The following is a 24,792-nucleotide window of genomic DNA, read 5'->3' as shown; positions in this document are numbered from 1 at the left end:
ATATAGACTTCTATATCAGGTTACAGAAATAACCACACTTCATATGGATCATTGGTTGTTTAAAACAAAGCAATACAACTTCTGTACATTATTTCCCGTAATTTTCGGACTGAAAGTCGCTCCGGAATATAGGTCGCATTAGCCATAAAATGCACAATAACGTTAAAAAAAAACATATGAGTCGCTCCGGAGCATAAGTTGCATTTTGGGGGGAAATTTATTCGACAAAATCCAACACCAAGAACAGACATGAACGAGCAACAACAGGCTAAACGATAGGTATGCTAACGTGACATAAACACAAACGAAGAGCTGAGAACGGGCCTGACGTAACATTCAGAGTTATTAAAAAAAACTATTACATAAATAACACGTTTCTAAAACCATCTGTGTCACTGCAATTCATTAAATCCATCGATCGTCATTTGTCAACAATGGGTGCGCGCCGCTGACGGCGCTTGCACTTCAAAATATTCCACAGGCCCATATAACGATATATAAATTAGATATCAAATAACTATTATATAAGCAATAATATTATCAAACCATCTGTGCACTCTAAATCATTAAATCCATCGATCAAATTGCGCCGCTGACGTCAGCCTCGTCGTTATTCCACAGATCTAGTATATAACTATGTCGTAGCGTTAACAAAGTACAAGGAAAGACGTGGGTTTGGTAAACGGCTCTTTATTCAACAAAACAAACTTCCAGGCGTGTGGCGGCGTGGACTTCCAGCCACGGAGGTGGAAGAGAGATCCATTGAGTAGGACCGGGTGTGCGTAAAAGCCGAGACCGAGCCCCATCTACCATCCCCGGACAGCCACCCGGCCAAGCGCCGGCCCCCGAATTCTATCCACGGAGGTGAAAGAGAGCTCCGTAGAGTAGGACCGGGCGTGCGTAAAAGCCATGTCCGAGCCCCATCCACCGTCCTTGGACAGCCACCCGGCCGAGCGCTGGCCCCGACTTCAATCCACGGAGGTGAAAGAGAGCCGCTAATGATGCCGGTAGTACGTGGGGCCCTTCGTCATCCAGTGATCAACCTTTGACCTTTTTGTAAACAACCGTCGCGCCACGCCGCGTCGCGCTGCTGACGTCACTTGAAAATCAAATTACAGTAATCCCATGCTACATCGCGGTTCGTTTATCGCGGTTTCCCTTTTTCTTTTTTTTTTTTTTTTTAAATTTGGGAAAAAAAAAACACAAGTCGCTCCTTTTTATAAGTCGCCCCCCCACCCAAACTATGAAAAAAAACACGACTTATAGTCCAGAAATTACATTATACAACTTGCAGCTGGTTTAGGGTTTAATATTTCATATCTGCTGGTGCGGACAAGCGGTATAGAAAATAGATGGCTGGAGTGCTGGATGGATGGATGGATGGATGGATGGATGGATGGATGGATGGATGGATGGATGGATGGATGGATGGATGGATGGATTTAATATTGGCCTCAGGTTACAGAAATAACCACACTTCACAGGGATCAATGGTTGTTCAAAACAAACCATCACAACTTCTGTACATTATGTATACAACTTGCAGAATGGTTTTGGGTTTATATTTCATATTTGATGGATTTAATTTTGTCGTCTATTTTAGGTCCATGTGTAGACCTAAAATAGACGTCTAAATTAGGTCTATGTGTAGACCTAAAATAGGCATCCGAGTTAGGTCTACACAGACCTAATATAGACGTCGATCAGGTTACAGAAATAACCACACTTAACCCGGATCAATGGTTGTTTAAAACAAAGTAATACAACCTCTGTTCATTATTTATATAACCTACAGCTGGTTTATGGAGATTAGGTGAGGCTGTAAACTAGGATTGGGTTGATTGTATGACAAAGCGACAAAACGTTTGTTTTGCCAAAATCTGACCTGTGTTCATTAAATACTCAATTTTATTTCTGCTGTGAAGCAAATTTATACATCACACCTCATTTGGGAGAGTTTTACCTTTCATATGGCTAGTCAGGTTATAAGCTTTTGTTTCTACAGCATGGATAAGTGACAACTTCTGTCAGGGACTGTATACTACTGGTCCGCCTGCTGATTGTCATTCCCACACTGCACCTCGTTGCTGTTTTTTGGGTTTGTGATGATCTGAACTTTTTCATGGACTTTCCGTCCGTAGTGACAAAGAGATGACAACAGTTGTAAATGCCTACAGTGGTAAAGATTTTTTTTTTCTTGGTTTGAGTGGTCATCCTTGGAAAGGGACAGAGAGCACACCCTCTCTTTCTATATATAAACTTTATTCTGTAACTCTCGTTATTCTCTAACTCTTTTCTAATCCCATCTAACTGCAGCCTGTGTTTTTAGTTTTTGGAGACAATTTTTAACTTTTATAAGCAGAAAAGCTGCGATTTTTACCATCTTGGGCCACACCACTGCTTGGATATTGACTGATATTGCTCAGCTTATCAACTATCTTCGCTCCCAAAATCTCCGGCTGATTAAACAAAAGGTATGGCTTCGTGCACCACTTTCATCCTTCTTATACCCTTGCTTTCCCCATTAGAGGGACCTGTAGGTCAGCTAGAACAGAATAGTTTAACTTTAAGCGGGCTGGATACAACAGATAGCATAGGTTGTAGCCAACCTAATTGTCAGCATTAGCTCTAAGCAGCCTGCTAATCATGGCGAGCCTGCTCAGACACTCAAAATATTCAACCCCTTATAGCTAGTCCCATTCCACCTCGATCTACTGGGTCCCTCACTTTAGTTATGGGTTTCTTCATTACTCACAACATTAATCTTAAAAACCGAGCCACAGTCAGAGGCCAGAGCACCTGACATCTACATAGCATTTGGAGCATTTAGGTTTCTGCCATAACGTTTCACAAATAGCGAGTCCTATCCAGTGTTTTTGCTTTGCTAGTCATAAATATTTAAATTGCCATTTTGCATGATGTGACAATGTTGCAAACTACAGCCCATCAAATGCACAGAAGCAGTCAAGTATAGACAAATAATAGATTTCTGGGTTAAGCCCTGCAGACAGGTGCTCACTGTTGTCAAGTCTGTCGCCCACCCAACAAATATACAGTGAGTACATTACACATTAGATAATTTTACAACAGTATTGGGCCATTTTTACAATTTTATACGCATCCTGCATGAAAAACTGTGACTATGATTTTATAAGTGGCACGCAAAGCTTGCCACCTATGCTCATTCATTCTGAATGAAGACCACAATTTAATTCATTTGTCCACCTCTCTGAGTCAATGGCTTTTCATCTTAATTCTGCAGTGTTTGAAGCCCTTTGGTTCCTACTCACAGCTGCCTGTTGTGCTGAGGGAGTGGTGAGGCTCCTCTCTGTGACTGGGGACCTCTCGAGCACTGTATGTGCTTGTGAATTTTTTTTTTTTCCCCAAGCTTCAATATTTCAGACATATAACATTGTAAATATGGTTCAGTGTTGTAAAACTATATTATTTTAATTGTTTAGATTCTGGTGGGAGGCTCTATCTTTCCCTTGTAAATCTAGTAAATGGGCATATGCAGATATAGTTTGCTTCATCGCTGTCGGACAATCAGATGACAATGACATGCCCCATTTTTCACGTTTTCACGTTTAAAATGTGCGCGAAATTTCAGAAAATTTCATTTTTCACTTCTAATTTCTACATTTTTCAACCGATTCAACCCATTCCAACTTAAAACTGTTCATTTTTGCCTACCTATTTCAAAACTTCACAACTTAACCAAGAATTCAAAATTTTCATTTCCGAAATTCACGCCAAATTTAACAACCTGAGTGGCGACGAACGGCGTCTATATGCTCACCCTAATCAGCGGGTAACACGGGACAGACAGGTGGTGGCGATCAGCGCGGATTACCACGCAGTTCCGTATTGGCAACCAGCCAGCAGGGCGAGAGCGGAGACGTGACACAGCCGCTCAAAGGAAAAATGCACCGCGTTGCAGAAAGAGTTGGGACAGCAACAATGTGGGGGGCATGCCTCTGAGCAATGTGCTTTACTGAGGACAAGTGCTGGGTGTGCGGCTGACTGCCGCACATGTAGAAAAAACGCACTGCCGTCCAGGAATCGGGACCGCGAGCATGACCGCTGATAGGGCGTGCCTCTGAACAATGTGCGTCACTGCAGACGTGAATGAGTTCAAGCACAGGAGATGGCATCTGGCCACACGTGAAGGAAGACGCATCAACCGGTGCAGAAGAGGTGTTCCCTCTAAGCTGCCCATTTTTTTTTTTTTGGTATGAGCAAAATACTACTATTGTTGTCCATACGGGGCATCGCTGCCAAAATAATAATAAATTCTATATGTATGACTAGGTCTGGTGCCACTTAACATTTTGAGTGGTTTAAAGTGAAAAAAAAGACCTTCATAAATGACTTAGTTATCACATTTGGATTGCAATGCCATATTTTGGGACAACATCACATAAATTTTGTGTTTTCAGAAAAACGGCCACTGTCAAAAAAATGGGCATGCACAAATAATGCTACTATCACCCTACAATCTGAAATACAGAGGAAAAATGAATTGTCTTTTTCTTTAGTGATATGAAAAAAACATGTCTGTGGTCCAGAATGTGCAAACACAATCTGCCAGACTGAGGTAGGAAACAAAAGATGTACAAGTAAAGTACTAAATATTGAAAGTAACATATTTTCTCTAACCAATTTAAACCAGTTTTAGTGATTGTATTATTTCTTAGCTCCTTTGCCCAAAGAACCAGGAACCAGGATGCTGCTGCTCCTGTGACCCGATCCTGGATAAACAGTAGATTAAGGATTCATGAATGGATAGATGGACTACGTCAGGGGTCTCCAACCTTTCTTAAACCGAGAGCTATTTCCTGGGTACTGATTAAGGCAAAGGGCTACCAGTTTGACACACACTTCTGAAATAGCAATTTAGCTTTCACTTTGTTATTATTGTCATTTCCAGTTCTCATATGTAAGTGTGATTTTAATAAGAATAGCAAAAATACAATCAAACCTCGGTTTTCGACCACAATCCGTTCCAGAAGGCGGTTCGAGAAGCGAATCGGTCGAATTCCGAATCTATTTTTCCCATTACAAATAATAGAAAAAATGTTAGTCCGTTTCAAGACCAAAAAAAAAAACCTTTCTTTTTTTTTTTTCTTTTTTTTTTTTCTTTTGCGCATTTTTGTCCGATCGCGATACTGCAGCGCACCGCCGAACGCGCAACCGTAGCGCGTCGCCGACCGCGCAACTGCACCGCGCTGGTCGCATTATTGTGACAGAGCCGTCGCTGAAATTTAGAAAAGTCCTGATGTACTTTCCAAAATTTAAGTGGACCTCAGTGCGCAGGGAGCTTTATTTGGTCCGATCGCGCAACCGCAGAGCGCCGGGCGCTCAGTGTCGCATTGCTTTAAGAGCGTCTTTGTGTTTTGGGATGGCTTTACTGCTCCCACTTGCTTTCTTTGGAGGCATGATTAGGGGTTAATACAATCCTCAAAGTAATGAAAATACAATAACTACGGATTCAGTCGGCATCCGGGCCGCGCGGTCGGGTTTTCTCGGGTCCTCCCGGCTCATCTCGCGAGCTTCGACCTCCGAATTTTGTTCAACAACCGAAGCAAAAAAATCTCGAATTTTTTGTTCAAATTCCGATTTGTTCGAGAACCGAGACGTTAGGAATTCGAGGTTTGACTGTAAAATAAATAGATGCAGCTCACTTACAAGTGCTGCTATTTGAGCTAATTTTAGAACAGTCCTGCGGGTGACTCATGCGGTCCTCACGGGCTACCTGGTGCCCGCTGGCACCGTGTTGGTGATCCCTGGACTACGTCGTTATCATGTATTCACATTAAGCTGGAAGTGGGTGTCATAAATTAAATGGATGTGAATAGTAAATTATTTAGATGAGATTAAAATGTATGCTATTTTGAAACCTCAGATTTGATTCTATGCTTGGTTACAATATAGAGCTCCGGCTCTGGCCATTTTTAAGCAATTTTAAACCTAAAACGTGTCGGTATTTTAAGATTGCATATAAAAATAAGTGAGCGAGAGGCTTTGTAAAGCTCTTGGGAAGCAACTGTATGATGTAGATACTGATATGTACGTATCTCCATTCTATTAATTCTGTTAGACTGTGACTTGTTTTTTCTCCGACTGATGATGGACAGAGGGATACCCAGATACAGGGAAACCCAGTAGCGGAAACCTCTTTCAAGGACGTTTATTATATACAAAAAAATGGACTGAGGGACGATAACGAAAGAGTGCCTAAGACAATGTGATGGGTGCTTAGGTTGAGGACAGAGACCTTACTGTGGTAAAATAAGGGATAGTTCCCATGTCGGCTAAAATGTACCTTGATGACTGAGCAAACAATCATGGTGTTATAGTAAACACAACACTCATATTACATGCACATATTACAAGATATTACTAAAACTGCAATGTTTTTTCACCTCCACATACGTACAATACAATGTATAATATCTGCTAGTGATGCAGAGATCATAATTTTGGTTTATGTATTCCCCTCAATTATTGTAACGTAATGCAAACCCATATTGAATATTAAATGTCTGCGGTTCGTACAAAATGTTGCAGCAAGACTCCTGCAAGAAAAAAGTGCAATCACATTGCCTCGATAGACAATTTGCATTGGCTCCCCCAGAGCACTTGTGATGAGATTTCAAAGTTTTGTTATAAAATATTACACAGCTTACCAACTCCCCATCTCATTGGTTTAATATGTTCAGTGATGAAACCTTTGTTCACAACACGTTCTTTTGGTGATTCTGCAAGTGAAAATAAGTCTACAGGTTCTAGTGGTTCTTAACCTGGGTTCGATCGAACCCTAGGGGTTCGGTGAGTCGGCTTCAGGGGTTCGGCAGAGCCGGTATGTCATTGCCCCGCCCCGCCCCCCTGTCCGCGGATGGCCGAACACACCTGAATGTCGTGTAAATTTGCGATAACGCATATCTGAACTGGTCTTGCAAAGGCAACAGCAGAAGTCACACCGATTTGCTGGTATGTCATTTCCCCCCCGTCCGCGGATGGCCGAACACACCGGTACCACCCCCCCTAAAGAGGGGTTCGGTGAATGCACATATGAACCTAATGGGGTTCGGTACCTCCGAAAAAGGTTAAGAACCACTGTTCTAGAGCATTTTCTATTTGGCCTCCAGGGCTCTGGAATAGCCTATCCACAGAAATTAGAGCCGCTTCCTCAGTAGAAATGTTTAAAACTGGACTTAAAACTTATTTTTATACTCTTGCATTGAGTTGAACTACATGTAGGCCTATTTAACTCCCACTTTTTATTTTTCTCCTACCCCCTCCTTGCTTCTTGGGGAGGAGGCTAGGTCAAATTTGCCAAACTGGATGTTGCTGAATGGATTCTCCACCGACTGGCCAGGACATGATCTGAGGTAGGCCTTCATGGAGGTGCAGCCCTGAAGATTTCCATATTGACCAACACATCTGGGTGTTGAGGAGGACCCAGTTCCCTGAAGGTGTCTTCCTGCAGCACTTCATCTTATTAAATGGACTTTCATATTTATTGTCATTAACATTGTATAGCAACACATTGTGTTAATTGCTACCCACTTGGCATCCTTTGCAGCCTAGAAGTGGGATTTTCCCATTTGTAGCCCCTTCTCAAGAAGTTTCTCATTCAGTTCTTCCTTGTCCTCCTAGGGGGTTGAAATCAGGCTATGTCAATGTATCAACTATGGGCCAGTGAAGACCTTTGAGACTCGTGATTGTAGCGAATATGGGGTTATGAAAGATCCAATTGATTAAATAAACTGATTACAGTTAGTTGGTTGAATAATTAATTATTTAGGTAATAGTGGCGGAAATCTACTGCCAGCAGTACAATCAACTAGGGCACCACATTGTTTTTCTCTTTATAGTTTAAGAAGGCGTAAACAAACGAAAAACCTGAAATCAGTCCTGAGATCCGAAGGCGGTCACAGTTGATAGGATGAGTTTGGTTGGAAATACTTAGAGGTCCCCAACTTTAGTTAAGACACACACAGTAACTACTACCCTTTAATAATGTGCACATTTATTTTCTAAATTTACATGGGAATCATAATGAGTATGTTAAGAAAGGAAAAATTAAATACATAATCCCTCACTCCTTCGTGGTTCACCTACCGTGGCTTTTTTTTTTTTTTTTAACAAATATTGCAGATATATTCAGTGCGTCGTGGATTTTATTTTTGTTTCACACACACATTCACAGCATCATGTGCAATGAAGCACACAAGACAGGAAAGTGCACCCCTCCACCATCAGCAACTCCCCAATGGTCGCGGCTTTTTGCGGCGTCACTTGGAGCGCAGGGATTTGTCTGCCCATATGACATTAATGGCCAATGGGAACATGTTGACCTGTGTCCTGATTGGTTTAGCAGTTCTAACTACACTTTATCTCAGCCTCCCGCACTTTATTCACTCCATCTGCGTCAACATATCAGCAGCATCTCAGACTTGCACTTCATTACACACATTCTATTACATCTCCGCTCCTCGATCGCCAAGCGGAGTAGATCTGCGTGTCTGCTTGTCACTCACAATCAGATCGTCCTGTTTGCCTGTCATAAAATTTTAAGTCTTGTGCGGATGCCCTCGCGCTGGGCAGCGGGTGTGTGACAGCTGGTCAGCACGCCAAGGGCAGAGTGGAGCCGTTGCACGTTTACACTTTAAAATGATGAGCCGGTCAGCGAGCTCGCGTCCTGCAGGCATCTTGTAACACAGCGGGTCAGGCAAACGAGAATGAGGTGCCAGGCGTGCGTGTCAAAACAGACAAAACTGTGAGGACTGACGATTAGCAGTTCCGTATTGGCAACGCGCGCCTCAGAGGTGTATCGCGCAGGGCGTGTGATGCCATAGGCCAGCAGAACAAGAGCGGAGACGTGACACAGCCACGCATGAAGGAAAAATGCACCACAGTGCAGTGAGCGTAACCGCGCACAAAGGAAAAAAGCACTGCTGTCCAGGATTTGGGACAGCTGCCGGCAATGAGCACTAAGTGCAGGGTGTGCCTCTGAGAAATGTGTGGATGCCCTCGCACTGGGCTGCGTCAGCTGGTCAGCACCACAAGAGTGGAGCGGAGCCGTGACATATTTACACTTTAAAATGTTTAAAAATACAATGAAGTGCTGAAAAATAAAATTAGTCTTGTGCATGATGCGCTCGCGCTGAGCCGCGGGGGCGCCTCAGTCTGCCAGCACGCAAGAGCAGAGAGGAGCCGTGATTGTTTACACTTCATAAAAGGTTCATAAAAATATTGTGTGTATTATTGTATCAATATATTGACTATTTATTTGAATAAATGAGAATCTTTCTGCAAGTCAGTTTGACTTTAAAAAATGTGCAACAGTGTTTCACAATACAAACAAAGTGTATAAAACTACAATAAAGGTGCCGGTTCCAAGCCAAGGGTTGCGTGAGGAAGGGCACCCAGTTTAAAAATTGTGCTAAAAACTTCTCATGCGAACAATTTGGGAAAACAGATGGTTTGCTGTGGCAACCCCTAAGGAGATAAACCGAAAGGAGCCACCACCACCAATAGATTAATCTAGGGAAGTCACTGTGCAGAACATAATCAGATATTGATCATTCAACAAGAAACCATGTGCTCAAGAATCTTCTCCAAATTGATACATACACATTTTTTAATGGTTGACCAATGCATTTAGTACATTGCATTGCATACGTCCTGCTGGTTAGGGGAAAGGGGATTGGAATGTTGCGGGAATGGATTGTTGCAATGTGCGTGCCCAGGATGGGGGGGAGCGAGTTGCGATTATTGCTACATGATTAAGGGCTATAAAAATCAATTTGATTTGACTTATGCATGATGTCACAAGTGTAGTCTACCATTAAAATGTCAGGGAAAAACACAAGGAACCTCAACAAACTAAAAATAAATGTGCATTTCCATGGACGGATTATTCGAAATAAAAATAGTACCAATAAGAATACCGTTTTTGATAATACTGGACCGAGAAGCAGTATCAGTAAGAGTCGTAATATCTCTACCTTTCGACTTCCTCCTCTCAGCTGATGTGTGCGACAATGCCCAACATACATTTCAGTTTCTACTCCTCTGTCACTAGAAATGGGTATTGCTAGGTTTTTAACGACAATGGTATTCTAAACCATTGGTTCCCAACTGCTGGGCACCACATCTATTGTCGAATTTACTTGAATCTTGCAACAGTGGAACCGAAATGTGAGCTACTTCACGTAGACATCCCCGCAATGCCCAACATAAATTTCAGTTTTTGCTCCTCCATAGCTAGAAGTGGGTATTGTTCGGTTTTTAACTATAATGGTATTCTAAACCATTGGTTCACAACCACTGGGCAACACATCTATTGTCGAATTTACTTGAATCTAGCAACAGTGAAACCGAAACGTGAGCTACTTCACAAAGACGTGCCCGCATTGTATGCTGATGCTGGAGGAGCAAAGCGAAAAGTGTATAAGTTGCTACTGATGTTGTTTATTCAAAAAGCAGTACACTGTTATTTACAAAAATAATAAAATAATAATTAAAGTGTAACTCGGGATGTCCCACATTGAGGTATTGCTGGAAAAAGGGGGCAATGAGGTAAAGTTTGGTCAATATCTAGTATCCCCATTTTTGTGTCTAGTCTTGCATTTGCCAAAACAATCCCCCTCGCTACTGTTGGATTTGGTCTACAATTTGGGAAGCATGCTGGCCTCGCCTCATTGCAAGAGCCATAGCCAAACACGTGATATCCAATTCACTCACTGCATGCTCGTTTTATTTCTTCAGTTTTTAGGACAAGAATGACACCTAAACAAAAATTGACTTGCATAGGTTGGTTGACTTTAATCACAATTCATGTTAAGAAAGCTGTTTTTAGGAAAAATACAATACAGCGCTGGGCTTCTCAAGAGCAGAAAGTCACCATTCAGAAAACACAACGTTCAAAGTTCTTTGGTCACCTTATATTCAGTTGCACATGCCGGTGTGGGCGGAGTTTGATGGGTGATGATTCCATAGGGGTGGTGCAAGTTCGCATGAGAGTTTGATTCCACGGGAGTGGCTCCTGATGCGGTGGGTGCAGTGATGGTCAATTCGATGCGTGTGTGTGTGTGGGGGGGGTGACTTGGTTGGGACTGTTGTTTTTCCATCCACCCGCTTCCAGTCTTTCGGCCTTGGCGATCACCCTTTGGCCAAGTTCTTGGCTGTTCATCTCCTGCCGCTCTCCCTCTGGTACTTCTGCTGGTTTTATCTCCAAGTGTATTTGTTGTAAATATTTTTCTTCTATTGTTGCACAACCGACCTGCATACATCCACTTCACCCTCTATCGCAGATCATCCATTTCATCATCCTGCCAATTTGTCATTTTGTACGGAATTACATGAAGTTTTGTGTGTAACATAAACTGTTAGCCAGGATGTGAACTTGTGATCATGCTGCATTTAGCAATTTCATTAATGCTGAATTTGTTAATGCTCCCTGACTACTTCCATGCAACGTTTGTACTCAACACCATACCATGCATTTGTTTGTTTATTCTTTTCACATTTCATGCACTTACGTTCGTCACATTCTCAATCAATCATGCTTCCAACCATATATTTTCATTGTTAGGCAAAACATTTTCCTCTGTCCAGAACATTCTCCAATAATCCAAGGCGGGTATCTTGCGTCAGGCAACATACGACGTCACGTCAAGCATTAAGCAACACATAAGATATAATCAAGCATTCAGCATTCTTAGACGCCCTTGGCAGTGTCCATGATTTAGAAAAACATCAGACATGCATTGAACAGTTCATTAAGGGTCATCAAGCTATTCAGGCAATATACCCAAAAACATTTATTTGAAAGTGCAAAAAAATACATATCACATCATGAAGTTATAAAAACATTTCTCGTTACCACTTAGTCCATCACATATCAATAAATGTCTAGTTATGTCTTCTTTATTCTTTATTGATATGCTTAAAATGTTTTATTGATATAATGTGTGAATATTATTGTCTTATGTATTTTATTGATTGGTGTCAGTATATGTTTTTGTAACTAGGCAGTACTTTTTGGACTTCATTTTCTGCACTTCCTTTCATCACCCACCACCTGCTAATGTGTGGATGGCCAGATTGCTTGCCTATGAATGGATTTTTCCCCCACTAGGTGTTTTTAATATTTTCAATAGGTGACTTTATTAAGCTGCCATATGAAAGAAAAGTACACTGTACCCTAGCAGGCCGCCGAGCAAGCTCCTCACCGCCGCTGCTGCAGCACCTGCTTCCTTGTTCTGCTTGAGATGTCAACAAAATCCAAATAGGGCCGGCAGTAAACACCGTTTTCTGACGAATCAGTTATTCTCTCAATTTTGCAGCATCAATAATGACGTAACGTTCGTAAATCCGTCATTAAAAAGTCGCTGTACGAAAGAAAATAAAGCCTTATTTGTGTGATGAAAACATTATTTGCTGATGATGCAGAAATATAAGCAATTGTCATGAAATATATTATCTTTAGGAGTGTAAACATCAGTTTTTTGACCGATACGATATGCAATACAATTATTTGCTGGTAACGCAGAAATATAAGCAATTGCCATGATATATATTATTTTCATGAGCATAAACATACCTTATTTTTAATGATACAATACAATATAATACAACTTTATTTACATAGCGCATAGCAGCAAAGGTAACAAGGTTCTTATGTCGCAATGGGGACAACCATGTAGACATTAAAAACCGTAAATTGATGCATAAACATAACATAAGTTAATATACAGCAGGAGAACAATTACTTAGGCAAAGGCCAAAGAATAAAATGGGTCTTTTCTACACCTTATAAAGTCCACGTACCCGTGCAATATGCCAGAACGGGTTCCAGAGGGGGCCCTGGTTACCCGCATCTGGGCAAGGGATATTGTAGACCAATGTTTTTATTCATCATAAAGGGTATTGATATCAGAATCAGCTTTATTGACCAAGTTTGTGCATACCAAACAGGGAATTTCACTCCAGTTGAGCTCAGTATGTACAACAGTGGTTCGTAATCTGGGTTCGATCAAACCCTAGGTGTTCGGTGAGTCGCCTCAGTGGTTCGGCAGAGCCTCCGCTGTGGAGGTCCGAACACACCTGATTTATCATGTACCGTATTTTTCGGACTAAAAGTGGCTCCGGAATAAGTGAAAAAAGTGAGAAAAAACGTACATAAGTTGTTCCGGAGTATAAATCGCATTTTGGGGAAAATTTGTTCGACAAATCCAACACCAAGAACAGAAATGAACGAGCAACAACAGGCTAAACCAGGGGTGGGCAAACTTTTTGACTTGCGTGCCGAATTGGGTTCTAAATTTTGACCGGGGGGCCGAACCAGGAGCAGATGGATGTAGTGTTTGTGTGAAGTAATATAAACGACATGTAAAGGTCATTGCATAAAAGGTTTTTACTTTTAGTAGATACTAAAGCATGGATATTAAAAAAAACTGTAGAAAACAAATGCATTAAAAGCATTAAAAAAATCTTTCACCAAAAAACTACTATCAGTGATTCTTATTAAATACGACACTGTTATGATGAATAACATTTTCCATCACTTCAGCGCCTGCAGGTCAGATTTATGAAATATGTTTATCTAATGAGGCGAAATCACATCCAACGGCAAACATTCTGGCCAAATACATCATCTTGAAGAATCAGTGAAAGAATACATCTTAATAAAGAAATCAATAGTATTGTTGGTTTCACTTTTTTGCTAGTGCATCATAGTCTGGAGTAAAATTTGTTGTGGTAATTCTTAGGATAGAGGCGAGGTGTCGGTCCGTTAACCTAGATCTGTGACGGGCTTTGTTGACGTTCATGTGGCTGAAGGTCTTCTCACACACGTAGGTCGAGCCAAATTGTCCACTCTTTTTTAACATTCGGCACTCAGTGTCCACCTTTCTTTACTTCGGGCCACTCATTTTAATGGAAGGATTCCAGGGGAGGCGGCTCGGTGGCACACTGGGTAGCACGATTCCACCTCCGGCCCTCCCCGTGTGGAGTTTGCATGTTCTCCCCGAGCCCGAGTGGGTTTTCTCCGGGCACTCCGGTTTCCTCCAACATCCCAAAAACATGCTTGGTAGGCCGATTGAGCACTCTAAATTGTCCCTAGGTGTGAGTGTGAGTGCGAATGGTTGTTTGTCTATGTGTGCCCTGCGATTGGCTGGCAACCGGTTCAGGGTGTCCCCTGCCTACTGCCCGATGACGGCTGGGATAGGCTCCAGCACACCCGCGACCCCCGTGGGCCCTAAGCGGTACAAAAAATGGATGGGTGAATTCCAGGGGAAGGTTTGTGGGTGGCATTAGCGTAAAACTGTATCTGAAAGCTCAGCGCACGAATTACGAAATACTGACATCACAGCCTACGCTCGAAATTCGGCACTGATAGATGAAATAGAGCGCGGAGTGCGCCGCGTTCGTACTACTGAGTAGTACTTGAGTGTGCACCGAGCTTTCTGACACGGCTCCCAGGAGTAAATGCGCGGGCAGGGGCTTCCCCATCTACTGGGGAAACATAGTAATTGCAGGGAAAATGACCCCCAAAAAAAATGTATAATACAATTTATTCAGGTTTGGCGGGCCGGATTAAACGGCCCCGTGTTGCCCGCGGGCCGTAGTTTGTCCATGTATGGGCTAAACGATAGGCATGCTAACATGACATTAACACAAACAAAGAGCTGAGAACGGGCCTGACGTAACATTCAGAGTTATTCAAATAACTGACATTTAAATAACACGTTTATAAACCATCCGTGCCACTCCAATTCATTAAATCCATCGATTGTCCTTTATGTAAACGATGCTGCGTATGCACCGCACCGCTGACGTCGGACTCGTTGTGAGCTGCAGTTCTAAATATTCCACAGACCCATGTGACGATATATAAAGTATATATCAAATAACTATCATATAAACAACAATATTATCAAACCATCTGTGTCACTCCAAATCGTTAAATCCATCGATCAAATTTCTCGTCCTTTGTCAACGCCGCGCATGCGCCGCTGACGTCAGCCTCGTCGTTATTCCACAGATTAGTTGTAGAAGAGTTCAACGAGTCAACAACTACTCAACTGTAACAATAAAAACATATACAAGTTGCTACACGAAATAAAATATATCAAATAACCATAACATAAATAGTTCACCACAACACGGCCCCAAGCACCGGCGTCGACTTCCAAGCGCGTGACGGCATGGACTTCCAACTCCGGAGGTGGCACTTCCAGCCACGGAGGTGACTGGGACCTCCGTAGAGTAGGACCCGGTGTGCGTAGGATCAGTGTCCGACCCCCATCCACCGTCCACGGACAGCCACCCGGCCGAGCGCCGGCCCCCGACTTCCAGCCACGGAGGTGGAAGAGAGCTCCGTAGAGTAGGACCGGGCATGCGTAGGAGCAGTGTCCGACCCCCATCCACCGTCCCCGGACAGCCACCTGGCCGAGCGCCGGCCCCTGATTTCCAGCCACGGAGGTGGAAGAGAGCTCCGTAGAATAGGACGGGGCGTGCGTAGAAGCCATGTCCGAGCCCCATCCACCGGCCCCGGACAGCCACCCGACCGAGCACCGGCCCCCGACTTCCATCCACGGAGGTGAAAGAGAGCTCCCTAGAGTAGGACCAGGCGTGCGTAAAAGCCATAATAGTTTTTCAAACCTTCTGTGTCACTCCAAATCATTAAATCCTTCAAACTCTTCGTCCTTTCTTGTCAAAGCCGCTAATGACGTGGGGCCCTTTGTCATCCCGTGATCGAATCCTTTGTCCTTTATGCAAACAACCGCCGCGCCGCTGACGTCACTTGCAGTTGAAATTACAGTAATCCCTTGCTACATCGCGGTTCGTTTATCGCAGTTTCACTTGTTTTTTTTTTTGAAAATTTGTGTAAAAATTCACATAAGTCGCTCCTCAGTATAAATCGCCCCCCCAACCCAAACTATAAAAAAAAAAACGCGACTTATAGTCCGAAAAATACGGTGAATTTCTGAACTAGTCATGCAAAAGGCAACAGCAGAAGTCACACTGATTTGCTGGTGTGTAATTTGTTGTGCGTTCATGCATTATGTTGGTTTTGTTCTCTGAACAAGGTAATGTTCATGCATGGCTCATTTTGTGCACCAGGTAAAATCATCGATGTCTTGAATTTGAAAAAAAAATGTTATTTTTCACTGAAGAGGGGTTTGGTGAATACGCATATGAAACTGGCTGGGATCGGTACCTCCAACAAGGGAACCATCCTGCTCTCTACGCTTTATTTTGAACTGTCTATATTCTGTGTACTGGTTTCTCATTTCCCCCAGTAGGAGTTTTGAGTTTTTCCTTGCCCTCCCTGGACTTTAAGATCAGGGGACGTTTGAGAATATTTGTCAATTTTCGCACGTCCTGAGTGTTGTTAGTCACCTAAATGTCGAACAGAGGCTGAGATGTACCGAAGTCAAATTCCTTGTTTGGCATGCTCAAACATGGCCAATACAATTCTTGAAATCTTGAAATCCTAAAAGAACCACTGCTCAACAACATTTAAGTGACTAACAACATTCAGGTAACTAACAACATTTAAGTGACGAGAACAGGATGTTATTGCACAGTGATGACTCTGAGTCTCTATGAGTGATGAGAGTTCATCAGAGTGACAGCCTGGGGGAAGAAGCTGTGTCTGTGTCTGCTGGTTCTGGCGTACAGCGCTCTGTAACGACCTCCAGAGGGGAGGAGTTTAAATAGACTGTGTGGGGGTCTGCGGAGATGTTACTTGCACGTTTCCTGCTCCTAGACAGGTACAATTCTTGGATAGATGGGAGGTTGGTCCCAATTATCTTTTTCGCAGACCTAATTGTCCATTGCAATCTTTAGTTGTCTTGTTTAGTGGCAGATCCAAACCAGACAGTGATGGAGGTGCAAAATGATAAAATGATAGACTGGCAGTGTAGAAGGTTTTCAGCAGCTCCTGTGGCAGGTTGAACTTTCTGAGCTGTCTCAGAAAGGACAACCTCTGCTAGGCCTTCTTCCGGACAGAGTTTATGTGGCCGGTCCACTTCAGATCCCAGGAGATTGTGGATCCCTGTAACTTAAAGGTGTCTGTGGTGGAAATAGTATGGATGGATAGGATGGATATTGATAACATAAAAATTACTGTCAATGCGTGACCAGCATCAATCAATAAGTCCGGCTTTTATTGCTGAAACTGGATCGTGGGGCAGACACTTGGATACATTGATGACCGTATTTTTCGGACTATAAGTCGTGTTTTTTTTTTCATAGTTCGGGTGGGGGGGCAACTTATACTGAGGAGCGACTTATATGTGATTTTTTTTTCACAAATTTTCAAAATTCAACAAAAAAAAAAAGTGAAACCACGATAAATGAACCGTGATGTAGCAAGGGATTACTGTAAATTGAATTTCAAGTGACGTGCGCGGCGGTTGTTTACATAAAGGACAAAGATTCGATCACGGGATGACGAAGATGATGAAGGGCCCCACGTACTACCGGCATCATTAGCGGCTTTGTTTGTAAGTGACACGGAGGACTAAGAGTTTAAAAGATTTAATGATTTGGAGTGACACAGAAGGTTTGAAAAACTATTATGGCTTTTACGCACACCCGGACGTACTCTACAGAGCTCTCTCACCTTTGAGGATGGAAGTCGGGGGCCGGCGCTCTGCCGGGTGGCTGACGGTGGATAAGGGTCGGACACTGCTCCTATGGACGCCCGGTCCTACTCTACGGAGCTCTCTTTCAACTCCGTGGCTGGAAGTCGGGGGCCGGCGCTCGGCCGGGTGGCTGTCCAGAGACGGTGGATGGGGGTCGGACACTCTTCCTAAGCACTCCCGGTCCTACTCTACGGAGGTCCCAGCCACCTCCGTGGCTGGAAGTGCCACCTCCGGGGATGGAAGTCCACGCCGCCACACGCCTTGAAGTTGACGCCGGTGCTTGGGGCCGTGTGGCGGTGAACTATTTATGTTAGTTATTCGTTATATTTTATTTTGTGTAGCAACTTGTATGTTTTTATCGTTACAGTTCAGTAGTTGTTGGCTCGTTGAACTCTTGTTTCATTAAATAAAGAGTCGTTTACCAAACCCACGTCTTTCCTTGTACTTTAACGCTACAATGTAGTTATATACTAGATCTGTGGAATAACGACAAGGCTGACGTCAGGGCACACGCGCGGCGTTGTTGACAAAGGACGAGGAATTTGATCAATGGATTTAATGATTTGGAGTGACACAGATGATTTGATAATATTATTGCTTATTTAATAGTTATTTGATATATACCGTATTTGCCGGTGTATAAGTCGACTCGGTGTATAAGTCGACCCCCTAAAATTCGACGGAAATTTACGATTTTATGATATATCCTTTGTATAAGTCGAGCTCAATTGTTGCATTATATTAAACTTCAAAATTCAATATGCGAAATTTATTGACGAAATGTGTTCAAATTCCGGGAGGCCGTGCGCATGCGGCTGTTTATAAGCACCGCGGAGGAGATCGCGGAGCCTCATTCGACTTCCAGCGGCCGGCGAGCTCGCGCACGCCGCCCGGCACCACCGGGAGGCCGGAAATAGTTCCAAGCCGAGCGGATCGGCACTTTATAAGCACCGCGGAGGAGATCGCGGAGCCTCATTCGACTTCCAGCGGCCAGCGCAATCGCGCACGCCGCCCGGCACCACCGGGAGGCCGTGCACACGCGCCAAGTGGCCGGAAATAGCTCCCGCCGAGCGGACCGGCTCTTTATGAGCACCGCGGAGGAGATCGCAGAGCCTCATTCGACTTCCAGCAGCCGGCGAGCTCGCGCACGCCGCCCGGCACATCCGGGAGGCCATGCGCACGCGCCAAGGTGCCGGGAATACCTCCCGCGGAGAGGATCGGCTGTTTATAAGCACCGCGGAGGAGATCGCGGAGCCTCATTCGACTTCCAGCAGCCGGCGAGCTCGCGCACGCCGCCCGGCACAGCCGGGAGGCCGTGCACACGCGCCGGGTGGCCGAAAATAGCTCCGGCCGAGCGGATCGGCACTTTGTAAGCACCGCGGATGAAATCGCGGAGCCTCATTCGACTTCCAGCGGGCCGCGCACTCGCGCACGCCGCCCGGTTCAAATTTTCTAAGTGCCAACGGCTCTTGCGCCATAAAGAGTCCGCCTCGGCTGGTTCCCCATGTCGGCCAGAACAAGTGAAAATTCGGCCTCTTCCCCTGGAAGTCCGGCCAAGTTTGGCGAATATTTTCTAAGTGCCAACGACTCAACCGCCGTAAAGTGTCCGCCTCGGCTGCTTCCCCATGTCGGCCACCACAAGTGAAAATTCGGCCTCTTCCCCTGGAAGTCTGGCCAAGTTTGGCAAATATTTTCAAAGTGCGAACGACTCAACCGCCGTAAAGTGTCCGCCTCGGCTGGTTCCCCGTGTCGGCCACCACAAGTGAAAATTCGGCCTCTTCCCCTGGAAGTCCGGCCAAGTTTGGCGAATATTTTCCAAGTGCCAACGACTCAACCGCCGTAAAGTATCCGCCTCGGCTGGTTCCTCCGGTCGGCCAGAACAAGTGAAAATTCGGCCTCTTCCCCTGGAAGTCTGGCCAAGTTTGGCGAATATTTTCTAAGTGCCAACGACATTCATTCAGACATGGCGATTGAATGTTTACGTACCGGTAGTTATTGTCGTTGCTTGACGCGCGATGACTCGCACATTCGCTCAATACCCAGTACTTCCCCCTAGCAGTCATCGTCGCTGCCTGGCTTTCGATGTCCGTTATTGAGGTGAGAATATTTGAAATTGTTGCTGAGGATGCGTGTTAATGCGACAAACGCTTTATAATGATTCAGTTTCTCGCTGTTTGATGAGCCTGACGGACGCACACCCACGCACAATGAGATGCATGAGAAACAGCCTTGGTTACCATCACATTTGAAGCGATGAATACGAAGTTAAATTTTATGACTCGGTGTATGTCGAGGTCGATTTTTTTCGGTCGATTTTGGATCGAAAAAGGTCGACCAATACACCGGCAAATACGGTAATTTATATATTGTTATATGGGCCTGTGGAATATTTTGAAGTGCAAGCGCCGTCGCCGGCGCGCACCCGGCCGGCATTGTTGACTTAAAGGACGATTGATGGATTTAATGAGTTGTAGTGACACAGATGGTTTGGTAATATTATTGCTTATATAATAGTTATTTGATATATAATTTATATATCGTTATATGGGCCTGTGGAATATTTTGAAGTGCAACCGCTGTCAGCAGCGCACACCCGGCCGGCATTGTTGACAAAAAGGACGGTCGATGGATTTAATGAATTGGAGTGACACAGATGGTTTTATAAACATGTTATTTATGTAGTAGTTATTTGAATAACTCTGAATGTTACGTCAGACCCGTTCTCAGCTCGATTGAGCAAAATGTCACATGTTAACGACATAGGTGATTTAGCAAAATGTCACGTTAACTATAGACGCTAAGTGTTTTTTTTTTTAAGCACTGCTGCTATCAGATGATCCAGAAGGAGACCGACTTCCTTTGATCTGCCTTTCATCTTGTCGCCAATTTTTTTTCAAGATTTACTGGGCCTCAGCCACCCATTAAAAAACACACTTTATGAGGCTGTTCTGATTTTTTTTCCATCTGTGTCTGAGGTTTTAGATCTGGTAAATAAATAAAATAGTTCCATGTATTCCCTATGATGAATAGTCTGTTTGGTGCATTGAATGAGGTCTGTACATTTGAGACGTATTGCAGGCGTTTTCAATCCTGGTCCTCGGGGTCTGGTTTATATCAATCTCTGGCAAAAACACTGTTAACTTATGACCATAAAGGATCTGTAGCACCATTAGAGGTACTCAAACCCAAAGCTATTGACCCATGAGCCAGGTTCACTCCTTTTGGTTCAGAGCGTTGCATATGCCTAATTAGCAATATGACTCTCAAGAGTGTCACTAGGTGTTTAACAGCATGGATTTATTGCTTTCATAATACAATATGGCAAACACAGTATACTGTATGAAAAGGAACTTAAATTGAGCTCTTTTGTGAACCGCTAAAAATTGAAATATGTTGTCCCTTGTACAAACGTGTGAGTTTGATTGTTCTGCTACTTTCCTGGTACTTTTTTGTCTTATCTGTGTCAAAGAGAAAAATACATTTGTCCTGGGTTTTGGCTTGCCACTGAGCCACTCAAGTTATAAATCATTAAAAAAAAATATTGGTTATTGTTGTGTAGAATAATCACAATTTCTGAAATCATACTCTGACATTGAAATTAATCACTTTGAATAAACTATATACATTTTTGTTTGACCAATAATACATAATACAAGCTTAGCTTGGCAGCCATCAGTGGACATTACATTAAGTACCGTATTGGACCAAATATGAGACGGTGTTTTTTGCATTGAAATAAGACTGGAAAAGTGGGTCGTCTTACATTCGGGGTCTAGATATTATACCCATTCACAACGCTTGATAGCGCCAGATATCTTTAAAGCGAATGCTGAACTTAACTCCCCATGCCAAAGTGAACCCCTGTCATGAAGAATAAAAATAAAAAAAACGGAAGCACGAAGAAGAAAAATAAAAAATAGCGGTAAGAAAGAAAAGAGAAGAAAATAAGAGAAGAGATAACAGAAAATGGAGAAACATAGCGACAATCTGGAGAAAAGTGGGTCGAAGATCGGCCAGGTTAACCCGCAGCTGAGGAGAAGTTATGATGCAAACTTCAAGATGGTGGTGATAAATGAGGCAGTCTTCAAACAATTGCAAAGAGGCTGTGAAATATGGTGTCACAGAGTGTAATGTACGGAGATGGAGAGCTCAAAAATATCTACTAAAAATGCTCACAATCAGAGAAAAGCTTTCGTGGTCCTCAGAGCGGCTGATTTCAAGAGTTCGACAGGAGGGTGTGCGCGTACGTGGACAGTGACACTGAGCACAGCGAGGCAGAGGATGTTTTTGAGGAGTAATGTTCTGACATGACAGATCTCAGCTACTCTCAAGTTTAAACGAGTTTGCATTATTTTATTGCAATGTTTTTCCTTATTCAGATTTGTTTCAAGACTAGTTACAGTTCGACTTCACTTTGATGGTTAATGCAGTTATTACAATTTTGTTGTTTTATCACAGTAGATTGGTTTATTTACATTTCAAAAACCAGAAGCATTTACAAATGTGATTGCACTTTAGTTTACATATTTAAATGTTCAGATATTAAGATGTGATAGACAGTTTTTGCATGATTTGAATGAGGCAAAATTTTTCTCTTGAATATATTATATTCATTTGTTTCAGATGTATTGTACTTATTTTCTGTACAAAAATAAAAATTGATGTTCAAAAAGTCTGTTTTTCAAACTTGAGTCTTGAAAAAGAGGGGGTCGTCATAATCAGGGTCGTCTTATATTTGGGCCAATACGGTAGTACGTTCAAGCGTAGCAGTTGGCCGTTCGCCTTTACCAAGACATAATCTAAAACAAGTTAGTGTAGCACATTAGTATTGAGGTCTAGTCTCTAAGCAAGCAGAGGTTTTGCTTACCGGAGCTTAACATGGTCATTTGATGGCAAACAGCTCCTGACATCAATTTACAAGCAAGCAACTCAGTCATATGAGTGAGTTAACCATTGTTAATGATTTTCAGGGAAATTTCTTGCTCACCAAACATGTCTGTTACAGATATGCCCCACCCACTGGCGAGATGAGGTATTATTTCTGAATGGCATACGCCGGTTTTCCAACCATACGTTAGATTGTGGGTTACAGATCATTTAATAGTTTTGTGAATCAATATCAGGTTATGAAAAGGAAAATTGATTCAACTTGATTATTTTGTCATTGTTTTTGTTTTGTTTTTTAAACACAGCCCACATCTAGAGCATGTTTTACATGTGTGAATGTTGACGGTTAATCATTCCAATAAGACAAAAACCAAGCACTTTGTTCCAAGCAGGTATTGTTTGCATCTGATCATGTCATACTTATCCAAAACGATACCTGTTGATGCATCCTTTAACATACCCAATGGTATGATTTGAGTATATAAGCAGAAAAGACAAATGTATTCTGAACATATTTAGTAACAATGTGCCAATGTACCATTTAATTGAAAGCCGTTTAATATTTGACTCAGAAAATGTTCCAGCAGGAAATTGACTGAATCCAACTGAATTTCTGTGTTTTGTTTTGCAGTTATTCAGTCCCTCATTGCTCTGGTGAACGACCCACAGCCAGAACATCCCTTGAGGGCAGACCTAGCAGAAGAATACTCAAAGGACCGTAAAAAATTCTTGAAGAACGCTGAAGAGTTTACAAAGAAACATGGCGAAAAGCGGCCAATGGACTGATCATTTGAGCATTTAGCCCTCTGTCTCTTTCTTCCTTTACTGCTTACCTGCCCAGGCAAATATTCTTGCTATTTGCCCCCTCCTCGCCACCCATCTCACTCCCTCCCTTATCAGTCAGATTCCTCTGTGTTGCTCCCCACACTGCTTAGTCTTGCAGCCCAGGAGCGGTCCTGCTGAAGCTAGCAGTGGTATCCTGAGCCTCCCTTCCCACCTGTTATGTGGATCAGACCGCTTCCTCTTTCCTCTCCCTCCTCCCCTGCCATAGATTTCCTTCTCTAACTTTCTACTCTGACATAATGAAAACATGGAGAGTCGAATAGGAATTCTCAAGAGTAATGTTGATTTTCTGTTTGATTATCTTCTATATAAAGTATTGTGTTAAATAGATCTCACATAGTTTTTTTTATGAGATTCGAAACAGTTTGATTAATCATTCTCTTAGCCATATTAGCAGTAACAAATCGAGGAAAAGAATGAAAATCTTTGCCCTTGTTTTTGTTTTGTTTTTTCCAGACGGCATTTCCCTTCGTAACCTCCACTGCTTCTAGACTTGCAATGTATTATTTGGAATTACCCCACATTTCCACTTACCCAGTTTGACCCTATGAGCAATGTTGTTCCACATCGGAATTGTTATAAAACTTCTGTATAAAAAAAAAAAAACCCTCAAATACTCTCTGCAGGCTCCTTTTAAAGAAAAATATTCACTTGTGTTTTTATGGGTTTGATTAGGTGTACCAAAACATATTCCCTGGGTAAAAAATATTTAGGCATGACATATGGCTTGTAGTATTATTTTAGTACTAAGAATAATTTTGCTTGACACTTTGAGATATCAAATTTCAAAGTAGGAACAACCTGCTTGTTTAATTGGTATGGTTCATCTTTTCACTGCTTGTCATTGCAGTGTAACCATTTTCATTTAGGTTACCCCATTTACTACATTCTGGCAGCAGATCCACTGCTCAGCTTCCCATGCTAAAAAGAACCTAAATGGGGTGGGGGGGAGGCAGATTCTCTCACCTGGCGCGCAATTCAGCTCAACCAGACCACTATAAAGCTAACTGGGAGAGGGGATAGCAGTTCAGGGTTATACCAAAATAGAAAGGGACTGAGTGTCCACAAAACATGTAATAGCCAGTTGATACGGTTTCAGTTCTTGTTTCATAATAAAGATGGCTAACAATTTTGCCTCACTGCCTGCCTGATAATTAATTAATGGACTCGGATTATAATGTTTTGAAAATGAGCAAAACAAAATCCATAAAATGTTGAGCTGTCTTTTCACACATTCGGATCCAAAATGTGAAGTCCATTACAAAGCATTATTGCTAAATGTGTTTTTTCACAGGTAATATCCATTTTCATAAAGGGATGCCTCATTAATTTTGGAATTTCCAGCATCCATCAATTCATTTTCTACTGCTTCAGCAGGGAGGCCCAAACTACC

At 42.9% G+C, this 24,792-nt stretch overlaps 1 protein-coding gene across 5 annotated transcripts in view; it reads left to right on the top strand.

Moving 5' to 3' along the window:
- The window catches only part of ube2l3b (ubiquitin-conjugating enzyme E2L 3b), a 100,534-nt gene extending 75,996 nt beyond the window's left edge, over nt 1–24,538 (top strand). For 3 of the 5 annotated variants that reach the window (XR_011086670.1, XR_011086667.1, XM_049762449.1), the window contains one exon: nt 23,188–23,315. Coding sequence is in view for 2 of the 5 variants with exons in the window: in XM_049762443.1 (XP_049618400.1) it covers nt 23,188–23,342 (155 nt within the window). In the remaining 3 variants the exon portion in view is untranslated. Of the gene's footprint in view, nt 1–23,187 lie in introns of all 5 variants that reach the window. The other 2 variants (XM_049762443.1, XM_049762442.2) reach the window with 1 other exon arrangement.
- Nucleotides 24,539–24,792: the final 254 nt, after the last annotated feature.

The sequence above is a fragment of the Syngnathus scovelli genome, chromosome 3 (assembly GCF_024217435.2).
Source record: "Syngnathus scovelli strain Florida chromosome 3, RoL_Ssco_1.2, whole genome shotgun sequence".
Classification (NCBI taxonomy): domain Eukaryota; kingdom Metazoa; phylum Chordata; class Actinopteri; order Syngnathiformes; family Syngnathidae; genus Syngnathus; species Syngnathus scovelli.
This window is presented reverse-complemented; position numbering and strand designations above follow the sequence as displayed.